The 12,408-nt window shown below is 35.6% G+C and overlaps 2 protein-coding genes across 2 annotated transcripts; one reads left to right on the forward strand and one right to left on the reverse strand.

The window, feature by feature from the left end:
• Positions 1 to 2,709: 2,709 nt before the first annotated feature.
• Positions 2,710 to 7,267, forward strand: GBF1 (G-box binding factor 1). Its single transcript, XM_039026229.2, has 12 exons — positions 2,710 to 3,092; positions 4,006 to 4,145; positions 4,226 to 4,273; positions 4,388 to 4,477; positions 4,588 to 4,677; positions 4,881 to 5,047; positions 5,131 to 5,188; positions 5,278 to 5,326; positions 5,406 to 5,632; positions 5,880 to 5,957; positions 6,694 to 6,819; positions 6,907 to 7,267. Exons 2-12 carry the CDS (start codon positions 4,086 to 4,088, stop codon positions 7,006 to 7,008), a joined length of 1,095 nt encoding a protein of 364 aa, XP_038882157.1. The 5' UTR covers positions 2,710 to 3,092; positions 4,006 to 4,085; the 3' UTR covers positions 7,009 to 7,267.
• Positions 7,255 to 11,328, reverse strand: HVA22K (HVA22-like protein K). The gene is made up of 8 exons (XM_039026233.2): positions 11,047 to 11,328; positions 10,523 to 10,581; positions 10,178 to 10,275; positions 9,622 to 9,673; positions 9,152 to 9,215; positions 7,949 to 8,044; positions 7,682 to 7,754; positions 7,255 to 7,597 (listed from the first exon to the last, which is right to left on the reverse strand). Exons 1-8 carry the CDS (start codon positions 11,077 to 11,079, stop codon positions 7,494 to 7,496), a joined length of 579 nt encoding a protein of 192 aa, XP_038882161.1. The 5' UTR covers positions 11,080 to 11,328; the 3' UTR covers positions 7,255 to 7,493.
• Positions 11,329 to 12,408: the final 1,080 nt, after the last annotated feature.

Below are 12,408 nucleotides of genomic sequence, written 5' to 3' on the forward strand. Positions count from 1 at the left end.
GTGCATGCCCCCTGCACACGTGCCCCTCAGGCACAGGCGCACGCCCCACAGACGCGGATGCCAGGCATGTGCGACAGTCTCTGCACTCGTGCCCACGACCCAGATGCTTTAGGAATATGCTGGAGGACGTGTGACTGTACTAGAGGGCTCTAGAAGAATCTATAAGGCACGAGCTTGACTGCTCGCCCAAGGCCTAAACAATCCTAGTCGGTCCTAGACAGCTCAAGAACATGCCAGTGCCCACGGAAAGCATCCAGACACGTTTGGAAGCCTTTAGACAGCCCCACACTACGCTGGAAGCATCTAGACAGTCGCACACAGCCTCAAAAGTCTATAGAAGGGTCTAGACAGTGTCGGAACGTGTCGAATGACTCTGGAAGGCTCATGGACAATCTAGAACGTCCCAAGACATCTTTAAATGTACATACTCTATATTACTCCGTAATGGTCTAGAATTGTCTAGGAGAGTCTAAAAGGGTCATGTATGTACTTGGAAGTGTATGGAAAGGCCTAGAATGGCCTAGGGACATGTTAAGACACCTTGAACTGTCTAAAAAGGGCCATGGCCGACCTTTGGGGGCTTAGGTTGGTAGGGAACCTCTATAAATAACCCAAGGGGACCTCATTTGTACATAAGCAACACAACTCAACATCATTCCTCAATAAAGCCTCTCTACATTCTTTCAAACTCACTCACTTGCCCAACACTCTCCAAACCTCTAAGGTGTGTACCTAAGTGTCTTCTATAGACACAAGTTCTTCTTTAAAGGCTTACTTGGTGCTCTTTGATAGCAAGATTGCCCAAGTGTCGCACAGTTGGTCCTCTCAAACACTGACCCCATGACATTAAGCATTAAAGATCTACTTCTTCCACGTTAATTTCAACTAAGTACTTGAAAATATAGTATTGTTCTTTAAAAAAAAAAAAAATCTAAAAGAGGGGTTAAAATATACCATTGTTCTCTGTTTGAAAAAAGAAAAGAAAAGAAAAGAAAATACAAATTCTTTTATTTTTACACATGATATTAAATTTTCATTGACATATCCACATTTGCATCCATATTTACCCATTTTCCTGGATCCACATCGACATGGATGATGAATCGACATTTCTATTATATTATAAAAATTCTATAAAACATTAAAAAAAAATACTAATATGAATATGATATAAATAATAAACATGTTAACTTGTTTAGAAACGGTATAATATTTATTTATTAAGTTTAAATATTTTTTTGAATTTTTTGTTTTTAACTTTTTTCAAGAATATTGTAAAGCTAACATGTTTATTATTTATATTAGTGACATTTTTTTAGGAAAATTTTCATAGATAAAAAAAATATCAAATTATATATAGAAATAACAAAAAAAAAAAAAAACACTAATAGATATGGATCAACTTCTATTAGCGCTTCTCAGTGATGAACTTTTATCAGTTCTATCATTGATAAAAATTGATAGACTTCTATCAGTTTTTATCAACCTCTACGAAAGAAAATTAAAATTTTACTATTTTATGTAAATAGTTTTATTTTATTTTATTTTTGAAAATCTCCCTTTATTTATTCTTTCACGTTTCCTAATTTTTTTTAATATATTGTAAATGTCAGATCACATATTATATCAATGTCAAAAATATAAAGATATAAAGATATAAATAAAAATGTCGATATTGGGCAAAATTTAATGCATGACTCTACTTCTATGCATCTATTTACAGTCAGCACTTCATCATATTCTTAAAAATTATTTAATTTCGGCGTAGCATTAATCAGATTTGATGGCTGCTGGTGAAAACATTATTTATATTCGAACAGTACACGACCAATTATTTATTACAAATTTCAGTTTTGCTTGTTTTGATAAATAAATATGCAATGGAAACCCAGCAAAACATTATTAAAAATAAAATAACATACAGTTTGACCTTTTTTTGTCTTTTAATAAATTTTAATCCTCGTTTGTGTTTATTGGTCTAAATTTAAAGTAAGTTACTTTTTATAGATCTAAAAAATATTCCTACTTAGTTATATTAACATATTTTAAAGCATTATTCCATTGACCTAATTAAACCAATACGTTATATTTTAAATTGTGCCTACAAGTGAATTATAAGTTAAACTAATTCACTTATAAAATTTCGGTACTTAAAAAACATAAAGTTTCAATTTTTGAACTTCCTAATTTTATATTCAATAAATTTATTTCGATTCACATGTCAAAAACCATAAATATATTATAGAGAAATATAAATTGTTTGTCTTTTCTAAAAAAAAAAAAAGAAAAAAAGTTTGTCTAATGAATTTTTAACCTTTCAATTTCCTTTGGATAAATTAACCAATTAATTTTGTATCTAACAAGCAACTAATAATCTCCCATTTAGATCCTTCATCCTATTATTATTGAACTACAATTTTTTTTTCTTTTTACAAATATATATATTTTAGTAACAACATTTTAATTCTACAAACTTCATATTTTAAAAATATGAAATAGATGAGAATAAATTAGATGAAAGAAATTAGGAAGATTAATGTAAAGAAAAAAAAAAGTACAAGATTTAAGGTTATCCATTAGCTGTCATGATGAGTCACCGAAGTTCGGCTTCGTCACAAATCTGATCCAGTAAAACGTGGACAGCTGGAAGGATCTTTTCGCACGTGTCAATTGGCGAAACCCTAACCCGAAGACCGTTCGATTAAACTCAACTCAGGTTATCCTATAACGAAACCGTCACACCCGATCCCCATCTCTCCGTTTTACCACGCGCAGCCTTCTTCGTTGGCCGAGGCGGTTCCACTGGTGGCGCCACCCTCTTCTTCCGCCGTACTCTGCATCTCTACTCGTCCCGCCGCCGCCGCCTCCCGACAACCGGCACAGTCACCCTCACACACAGAGTAACTAGGTTTTGTCCTGGGAGAAGTTTGTGGTTTCTTTTCTGAGCCGCAGAGATTGGATTTGGTTTTCGAGAGGTCCAGAATCCACAATTCCCAACCGTTGATCTTCCAGTCAACAACCTACATACAGACACGCCTTCCACCTGGACTTCCACATCATTCCTCTGAAAGCTTCTTGCGCCATGAAAGCAGGTCTCTCTCTCTCTCTAGAGTTTTAGTTTCTTCCTACACAGACACGTAGTGTTTTGAAACGTTTGGTCGTATTTGGTCTTAATTTTTGTTTCGTTTGTTAATGTCTTCTCATCTGGCTGTCTATTGTATTCGAATTGAACTTGATTCTTGGGATGCGAAATTATCTCGGCCTTATTGTGGTTTCTCGACTCAATTCAACTTCCTTTTCTTACTTCAATTTCTCAATCCAAGTGTTTTTCGTTTCACCAATCCCTTCTTTTACTTGATGACATCAATTTCCCCCACGATATGTGCCCTTCGATGTTTAATTCGACGATTAATGGAGTTCTCCGCTGCAATTTTATATCCAATTCTACGTTTAGGGAAATTTTTTTGTTTTGTTCGAATGATTTTACCCATGTGTTTTGGGATTGGAATAGATTGGAAGCTGTGTTCTTATAGGTAGGTGTAGGTACTATGTGTTAGATTTCCCATTTGGGGTTTAATGATCGACGCATTATTTTTCGGCGTTTATGATGGAACCTACAATTAGGGATATGAAAGAGTGGAACCTTGAGAACAGGATGTCATTAATTTCTATGATTAGAGAAAGTTAATCATGATAAGGCGTCTAAAGGGGTGAGTGAGACTATTGGAATGCTCACTAATTTCAGGAAGCAGATCCTTATTTGGAAATCTGGTGTCTAGTATATGATCCGATTTACTGCAATATAAATAGATATGGTCTATTTTTACTTCCACGGTGTTGAATGATCCTCATCCTATTGCATCTTATTAACTCTGTAGATTGGTAGTGTACCAGTCCAACTATGAATTTGTTATTGCACAACGTACTTATTGAATGAAACTATGTTGTTTTTCCTAAATTAACAATTCGAGTGTATTTCTCTCATTCATGGTAACTGATTATCAGGTTGGTCGTAGAATCATCAGGACACAGGACTGCAACTCGAAAATTGTTGAAGTGTAGTGGTTTGGTTTCAGCTTTGGTTGATGGGGACAGGGGAAGAGGGCACGCCTTCTAAAACTTCCAAACCTCCCTCTTCATCCCAGGTTGTATAACCTTCCTTCCTTTTGCCAGTTCTATTCTCAAGTTGTTCATGTCTTGATATTCTTTGATTTGTTACGCACAGGAAATAGCTCCAACACCTTCATATCCTGATTGGTCAAGTTCAATGCAGGTTGATATGGATTTTTGATTTCATGCTAATTGCCTTTTGAATTCATTAAACACCTAGAATAGTAACGAAGATTTCAATGAATACTGCCGTCTCAAAGTTTAGCCTATTTTGTAGGCTTATTATGGTGCTGGTGCTACTCCACCTCCCTTCTTTGCATCTACTGTTGCTTCTCCAACTCCCCACCCTTACCTCTGGGGAGGTCAGGTAATTGTAGTTATCTATCGTCTCAAGAAGTCGTATGGGGTTTGATATGGTCCAGAGAGGACAGGACAATGATGTTCTTATTTTCTTAATTTTGTGTCAACATTTTCCAGCATCCTTTGATGCCACCTTATGGGACTCCAGTACCTTATCCAGCTATATATCCTCCTGGAGGAGTTTATGCCCATCCCAATATCACCGTGGTAATCTCCATTTTACATGATGGGCTAGTGAATTTTATTCATGTTCAAATCAGTGATTCTTTTTTCATTATGGTTTCATATTAATATCATATGCTCTTTGCCTGATCATTCCTTCTTAAATACCCACACAACTCACTAGAATAGAATAGAATAGAATAGAAGGATTTAAGTTGGTTCTTGATATAGTTGTGTTTCGCTTGTAGACTCCTGGCTCTGGACCAATTAATGCAGAATATGAAGGAAAGTCCCCTGATGGAAAAGAAAGGGCCTCAAAAAAATCCAAGGGAGGAAATACTGCTTCAGGTGGTGGTAGGACCGGGGAGAGTGGAAAGGTGGCTTCAAGTTCTGGAAATGATGGTGCTTCTCAAAGGTGCTTTAACTTGAGGCTTGGTGTAGGTTGTATTCTATTTTTAAATCAACCTCGTGTGATCAAGAATTTCTGGTATTTTACAGTGCTGAAAGTGGCACCGAGGGCTCATCAGAAGGCAGTGATGAGAATGCTAACCAACAGGTATGTGCCTTTTTCTCCAAGTTTTTCAATCTTCTGAGTTGTACTACTACGATACCATTGTACTAGTGAGAGTATTCCCATTTCTTCAGGAATTTGTTGCAAATAAGAAAGGAAGCTTCAACCAGATGCTGGCAGATGGTATGATTTTCAACTTTAGTTTAATTTGGACTTCTCATGTATGTTTCTATCAATGCTGTAAATGAACTGCAATTTTCAGGAGCCAATGCACAAAATAACACGGGTGGACCAAATGCCAAATCTTCAGTGACTGGGAAACCGATCACCTCCATTCATGGAACTAATCTGAACATGGGAATGGATTTGTGGAATACCACCACTCCAGCTCCAGGGGCTGGAAAGGTGAGAGGAAATGCCGTCTCCTCAGCTATTGTTTCAGTACCGATGGTTGGTCGTGATGGTGTGATGCCTGAACAATGGGTTCAAGTATGAGCTCTCTCTCCCTGAAATAAACTCTCAGACTTCTCTTTATAATGATATTCTTTTGAAGTTCTTAAACTATAGAGGCAATGGATTTATTTATTCCTGTTAAATTTGGTCTAATATGTCGATAAACATACCACCCATAGCAGTTCGTTTCTCATTTTATACACTCAATCTGTCAGTATTTTACTTTCGGATACCCTGATACAATTTTTGTTGAAATTCTTCAATTTTGTATGTCAATTGGTAGGACGAACGTGAGCTAAAAAGACAGAAAAGGAAGCAATCTAACCGAGAGTCTGCTAGGAGGTCGAGATTACGTAAGCAGGTATGCATTCTCACGTATGTTAACTTTCATATTGTGTAAGAATATATCAATCATTTACTATGCGAGTCATTTCTTACTTTCTCCCCGTGAGTTAAGTATCCCTTTTACATTATTTCTTTGGACTTGAGTCTTTGCACTTCAGAAATTTTTTTGCATATTCTATTGACTGAACTTTTTCATTAATATCCATGGAAAACTTCAAGACATTTTAGTCAAGTATCACTTTTACATTATTTCTTTGGACTTGAGTCTCTTTGTACTTCAGAAAATGGCATATTCTATTTACTGGACTTTTTCATTAATATTCATGGAAAAGTTTAAGACGTATAGTATTTATGATTGATATCAGCCGTGCGAAATACAATTACAGATCATATAGATGTGGAGAAACTGGAATTTTTTTTGCCACTTTTTGATGTGTCACATTCTTGTGTGAACTGGAAAAATTTCTTGTTCTACGGTTTTCCATCGTACTTATCTTATTCTTTGAATGCTATAACAGAATCGGTGTGAAGTCTATGAAATTAAAACGATATAATATATAATTGAATGACGTCAAATTTGGATCATCAAGGCCTAGTAGTAGTCACAATTAGTAGTTTTTGAGAAAATTTTGAACCATGAGTACTACTTTACTCATTGAATGAGGTGGATTCTACTACTGTAAAAATATGGGTTTCCATCATTTGTGAGCATCAGAATCTCCGGTTTTGTCAAATTCTGTTGTTAATGACAGGCGGAGTGCGAAGAACTACAGGCAAGAGTGCAAACATTGAACAACGAAAACCGTACTCTTAGGGATGAGTTACAAAGGCTCTCCGAGGAATGTGAAAAGCTAACATCAGAAAATAGTTCCATCAAGGTCAAATATTCTTCTCCTTTTCATATGCTTGTTATTAACGCAATCAAATCCTCTCTATATTGAACTCTTTTTTAATCTGTGGAACAGGAAGAGTTGACACGATTTTGCGGGCCAGAGGCATTAGCTAACTTTGAAAAAGGGACCGCCATGCCGCCTGCTCAATCTCGAGGCGGTGAGGGCAAGGATTAAGAACATCAATTCCATTCAAAAGCTATGAATTCTGGAAGGTGGGAGAGAAACCATATTAACTCGAATTTATGATCTTGCTTAGGAATATAGAAATTTTTATTTTTCTGACTAATCTATACGCTTGACCCTGTTTCAACAACTGTAACATTATAAAAGAAATTTTTTCACTTGGTGGTTCACTTGCACCGTGAAAGCCTCTGGTGCATAGGAACGATACTCTAAGGATTGATTACAAATACTTACAAGTTTTCTGTTGCAATTACTGAACTTGATGATCTACTATGAAAAGATTCTAAGGCTTCCATTAGTTTACACTTTTGAGTGAAAGTTATTGTGTGTGGGGGGGGGGGGGGGGGAAGGACTGTTGGTCGACACTTGAGAGCCAGACTCAATTTTTACAAGCAGCTACCAATACGAACTTCCAGGAACGGGGGTTTATATTGTGGTAATTAACATCAACGAATAGAAATTGTAGGCAAAATAAGTTAATCATCAAGATCGGACTCTGTATCTGAGTTTTGATCCTCAATTTGTAGGCGTCTTCCAGCCCCATTTGGTCTGGCTGTTCCAAGTCTTGATGATCGTTCGTCTGTTCCAGTGGTTTGAGAAAAGATGTTAAAAAAAAATGCATTAATAAACTAATCAAATAGCAAAAACATTCCTACGTGTTTACCTGATCCCATTATCTTCATAACAATTGTTCTAAAATACTGAATTTCTGCTTGATGTCTGCTGATGGTTTTCACCTGCAATTGAAGAAACGATAATGACCGCTTTAAAATTGCTCGTGGATCTGGAAATTGTATTGTTAGGGACTAGAGAACATAGGGAATCCTTTAATTTTGTATGAGACAGCATATAATGGATGTTTTACAAGCGCTTGAAGGTCAAATATTTCTGTGAAGGCAAAAGGTGACTAACTGTAAAACGGAGGAGTTACCATTTCATCAGAAACAGACCCCAAAATCCTGTCCACTTTTGCTTGATGCTTCAGCAGGAAAGGACGCAGGTGGCTCGTGTATAATTTCTTTGCCCCCTGAAAAGAAAAGGCAACAATAAGTGCTGAAACGCAACAGATGAATATGGAGTAATGGTTCAGAACACGTTGAACAGGATTTGTTGACGTCTGATGAGTGGAACCTACCTAGTGCTGAGGCCCTTATATTGTTTTCAATAAAATCTAAAGCAACCTCAAAGGTCAAAAGCATCACAAATGTAACTACTCTCCGAATTCAGACTACTACTCTGCTAAATGGGTACAATCACAGCTCAATTGTATTTTTATGGCATTTTTAATAGGGGACTGGTTGTAGCACTAACCATACGCGTGACAAACAAGTAGCTTGAGCTTAACAGTAAACCGTAATATGTAGACCATATAAAGGTTAAATTACAAGTTGAAGCAGACATGACACTAACTATTAGGATGAAAGGTGGAAATGCCTTAAACTGAAAGATAGCAAGGATGGATTACAAGTTTATTCTTCAACTTTTAAGGTTGAGTTTAATAGGTCTATGAACTTTAAAAAGTGTCGAAAGAAAAAAAAAAGTCTCCAAACATTTATGTCCAACAGGGTAATGAATTTCAAAATTGTCTACTTGTTAAACACTTTTAAAATTGGATGACCTATTGGACACAAGGATATTTTAAAACACATACTTTTCTGGTCACCACTTAAAGAACAAAAAGCAAGGCCTTATAGATTAATGGGATCGACGACTTTTTCTCAGGTGGATTAGACCTATAGTTCGAAAGAAACTATCGAACAATTGATGGTAAAGGGGAGACGGAGGAAACTTGGGAGGCTACGGATTGCGTGGTTCTTTTTGGTATATTCTCTCAAGGTATGTTTGAAATACTTCCCTTATCCCACTTTGTAGTATACTTTTCTCATCAATAGAATTTGAGTTCCTCATCTCAAAAAACAGAAGATGAATTGACAGGGTCTTAAAAATAGGATAAAAGAAAGAGCATCATAATAATCATTATCGTCGATAAAAGAAAGAGGCAGCGGGAAGGACAACTGTATAAGATCTAACCTCCTTTGTGGTTTTTATAATTGTAATCAAGTGGTTTGTGATTATACCAGACTTTTGTTTCCTATAGAAAATCAAATCTAGAAATTCAGAAACCCATACTTACATCAGTTGCCGGGAGCTGGAGCCAAACAAGAAACGCAAACTTCAGATGATAGTACACTGGAAACCTGCAATTCCACCAGCAGATAAAATATACTGCACGGATATGCCTACTACTAGTACTTGATATCAAGGACTAAACTATAACAAGATTTAGCGGCAATCAAACAAAGCTTACAACTTACAACGTACAGAAATACAGCTCAATCTTTCTAATAGCTGTAGTTATTGCCCATCATTTGTGGTTAAAAGAAGAAATGTGTTTGAAGTTGACAGGATTCCAATTTATGCTAGCAACTTGCAAGAACAAAATTTTCATACATAAAGAGCTCACTGATCAACAAGATCCACACTCGACGGACACTAAATTTGACTAATAAGGGAGGACACCTTATATATGCTTCTTTTAAACTGAAAATCATGTACATAAGATGGAAAAAAAATAGAAAATGTAAAACTGTAAAAGAATGATACCATGAAAGAAGTTTGTCTGAGAACACTTCAACAAGGCTGAAAGATCCATAGGCTGTATTGATACAAATACAGAAAAGATTAGTGCCTTTGATGTCACATGAAGCTTATGTACATTAGAATTTCTTGAAAGGTAACAAAGATTTCATGCAACAATTCAAGTATCTAAATACACATCCTTCCTCCACCCATAATGCTGAGTGCTGGGACATTAGACAGAATATAGAGGCTTATGTTTACAGACATTTTAATAGCCATATAACATTACAAATTATTAGTAGAATAAAAAAAAAAAAAAATGTTTTATGATCTGCCACGTCAGTGAAATTGATTCAGCGCATATAGTAAGACAAGTACAGACAGGCCAGACTAAATTAGTTACATTGTTCTAGTTATACATGCTCAAGATAGCGCTCTCATGTTTCTCCATGACACAACATAAAAACCAATCCATTGTTTGAAAATAAAAATCAAGAAAGCTGAAAATAAAAACATTTCTTTTGAGAAGCTAAACAACAAAAATCAACGAAGGAGAAAACTGAAAAGATCTTTCCCCAACCTGCCCAATACAAAAGCCACTTCTGTTGCTCATTTTGATCTTTCTTCTCGATTGCCTTGAAGGTGGAATACACAGGTAAGACAATACCTACAGAACAGCTAAACAAGCCAAAAGGCACAATGAAAACCAGTAGATAAGACCAGGTGATTCATACCATAAATACAGCTAACATTATAAAAGTAGTCCAATTGAAACATATTCTCCTTATGTAGATTTCAGACTTGCATCTCCCACTAGTATATTTCTTAGAGCAAAATGAAAAATATGTTGAACAAGCGCTACTAGGAAAAGCGTTAAGACAAATAAGACCAAGTGTTAAAAGAAGTTTTTAAGTCGAAGCTTTACCATGCCGTACGAACAACGACATTGGAACCAAGGGGATACAGGAGCAGCTGCAATCCAACCTGCATCAAAGATCCCAAATATCATATATTTGCCACGTTCTCAGGCAAATTGACTTCTCAAAAAACTATTAATACTACATTTGAATACTCTTCATAACCTTCTAAAGATTGCACCAAATCATTCAAACTTCTATCCCTAACCTTAGCTCAACAAACGCGAATGAAAAGACGATTAATTCCATCTCAACGTTGCCACTAAAACACATAGCTTCCGGCAATGGAGTTCAAGTGATTTTCCTCCTTGCCAAACAAAACTCGCCACAATAAAATGAAATCCTACATAGGAGATCGTTAAAAGTGAAACATACGAACACCTTTCCATCCGATCACTAACTGGAAAGACGTTAAACAAATTCTTCAAAGGGTTTTCCTAAATTAGCGAACAATCAAAAGAGAGAGCCGAAGAAGATCAAGCAGACAGAGATAATCAGAAAAGAAGACCGAATTAGGGAATAGAAATTGCACCTCGTTGGTAATTGCGGAGCCGAGAAGAGCCATTGATCAATTGGATGCAAAGTCGCTGCTTAAATCTTCACCGAAAAGAAAGAGAAATTCATGAAAACAAAGTACGATTCCAAAATCCAAAGAAAAAAGTTGCGGTTGAAGTGAAAAACTAATGGATGGTATAGGAAATGGATGCCGATCAGTAGAAATACGTCAAAAACTGCTAATAGGTTTATCGCAAATTCTTAACATAGAAGAAGGGGCAAATATCTTTAATCCTTATTATTATTTTTTTTTTGGGTCGAGCTTTCATTTAATCCCTAAGTTCTGAAATATTATATTTTTATTTCTGAATTTTAAATTTTTTAAATTTCATGATGTCATTTTTTTTAATAAATTTCGAGTTTTGTTTTAATTTGATTTTAGGCCATGTTTATTTGAGAAATTTGTATAAATCAATCACAATTCATTTTGTGGGCCCATCGAATTACTTTGAAATTTATTTAATATGTTCATCCCTAATTGTAATTAAAAGTGGGGTCTAGCGTACTATCCGTAATAAAATCTTATAATCTGATTGAGTTTGGGAAGGTGCTTAATCCAATTGCATTTGAATATGTTCTAGGAATTAGGATCCACATATTTGGCAAGATTATATTTGTCTCAATTTATGTCATTTGCCCTTTGAAATGAGGCAATACTACTTTATAGATAGAAGTATCCGTAGCGATTCCAGTCGCTTTAATAGTTTTATAACTCCCTTTTCTTTGTCTTATCGATCTACCGGTTATTCGAAATATCACTAATGATTCCGACCGCTTTAACAATTTTATAACCCCCTTTCTTTGTCTTACCGATTATTACGGTGAAATCAATAGTGGTTAAGATCCCAATGCTTTTATCGATTTTATTTTGTTTCATCTATCCAAACGTTGAATTTTCAAATTCTTGTTATAACCACATTCATGCTACGATTATCGATCTACCGCTATAATATTCCGTCGATAGGAAAACTGTAACGTGGTTGTCTATTTAAGCCTCATGCATATGGATTTACCAGTTCCTTCATACTCATGCAATTCCACAAAATTAAATATTGATGACAAAAGAAAGAAAAAATAGCAGACGGTCAAAACAGAAATATTCATTCCATTTCTAGTCTGCCATCATGCAAATTAAAGTGTAAGAATTAGAATATGATAGTAAAATGAATTTACGTTGAGTAATGAACTAACCAATGAATTAAAATGTAAGAATTAGAATATGATAGTAAAATGAATTTACGTTGAGTAACGAACTAACCGATGCACACTCGAACACCTTCTTTTGAAGCGTGCTTTGTAGTGTAGATCGGACGCAAGTCCATCTCATAATACAAGGAAT

Source organism: Benincasa hispida, chromosome 3 (assembly GCF_027475165.1).
Source record: "Benincasa hispida cultivar pf3 chromosome 3, pf3_genome.v1.1, whole genome shotgun sequence".
Classification (NCBI taxonomy): Eukaryota; Viridiplantae; Streptophyta; class Magnoliopsida; order Cucurbitales; family Cucurbitaceae; genus Benincasa; species Benincasa hispida.

Coding starts and splice junctions, on each gene's coding strand:
- GBF1 (XM_039026229.2), top strand. CDS start 4,086: ATGGGGACAGGGGAAGAGGGCACGCCTTCTAAAACTTCCAAACCTCCC. Junction 4,478..4,587: donor CTTACCTCTGGGGAGGTCAG/GTAATTGTAGTT, acceptor AACATTTTCCAG/CATCCTTTGATGCCACCTTA. Junction 5,189..5,277: donor ATGAGAATGCTAACCAACAG/GTATGTGCCTTT, acceptor CCATTTCTTCAG/GAATTTGTTGCAAATAAGAA.
- HVA22K (XM_039026233.2), bottom strand. CDS start 11,079: ATGGCTCTTCTCGGCTCCGCAATTACCAACGAG. Junction 10,276..10,522: donor GTCGTTGTTCGTACGGCATG/GTAAAGCTTCGA, acceptor TGGCTTGTTTAG/CTGTTCTGTAGGTATTGTCT. Junction 7,598..7,681: donor TATGAAGATAATGGGATCAG/GTAAACACGTAG, acceptor CCACTGGAACAG/ACGAACGATCATCAAGACTT.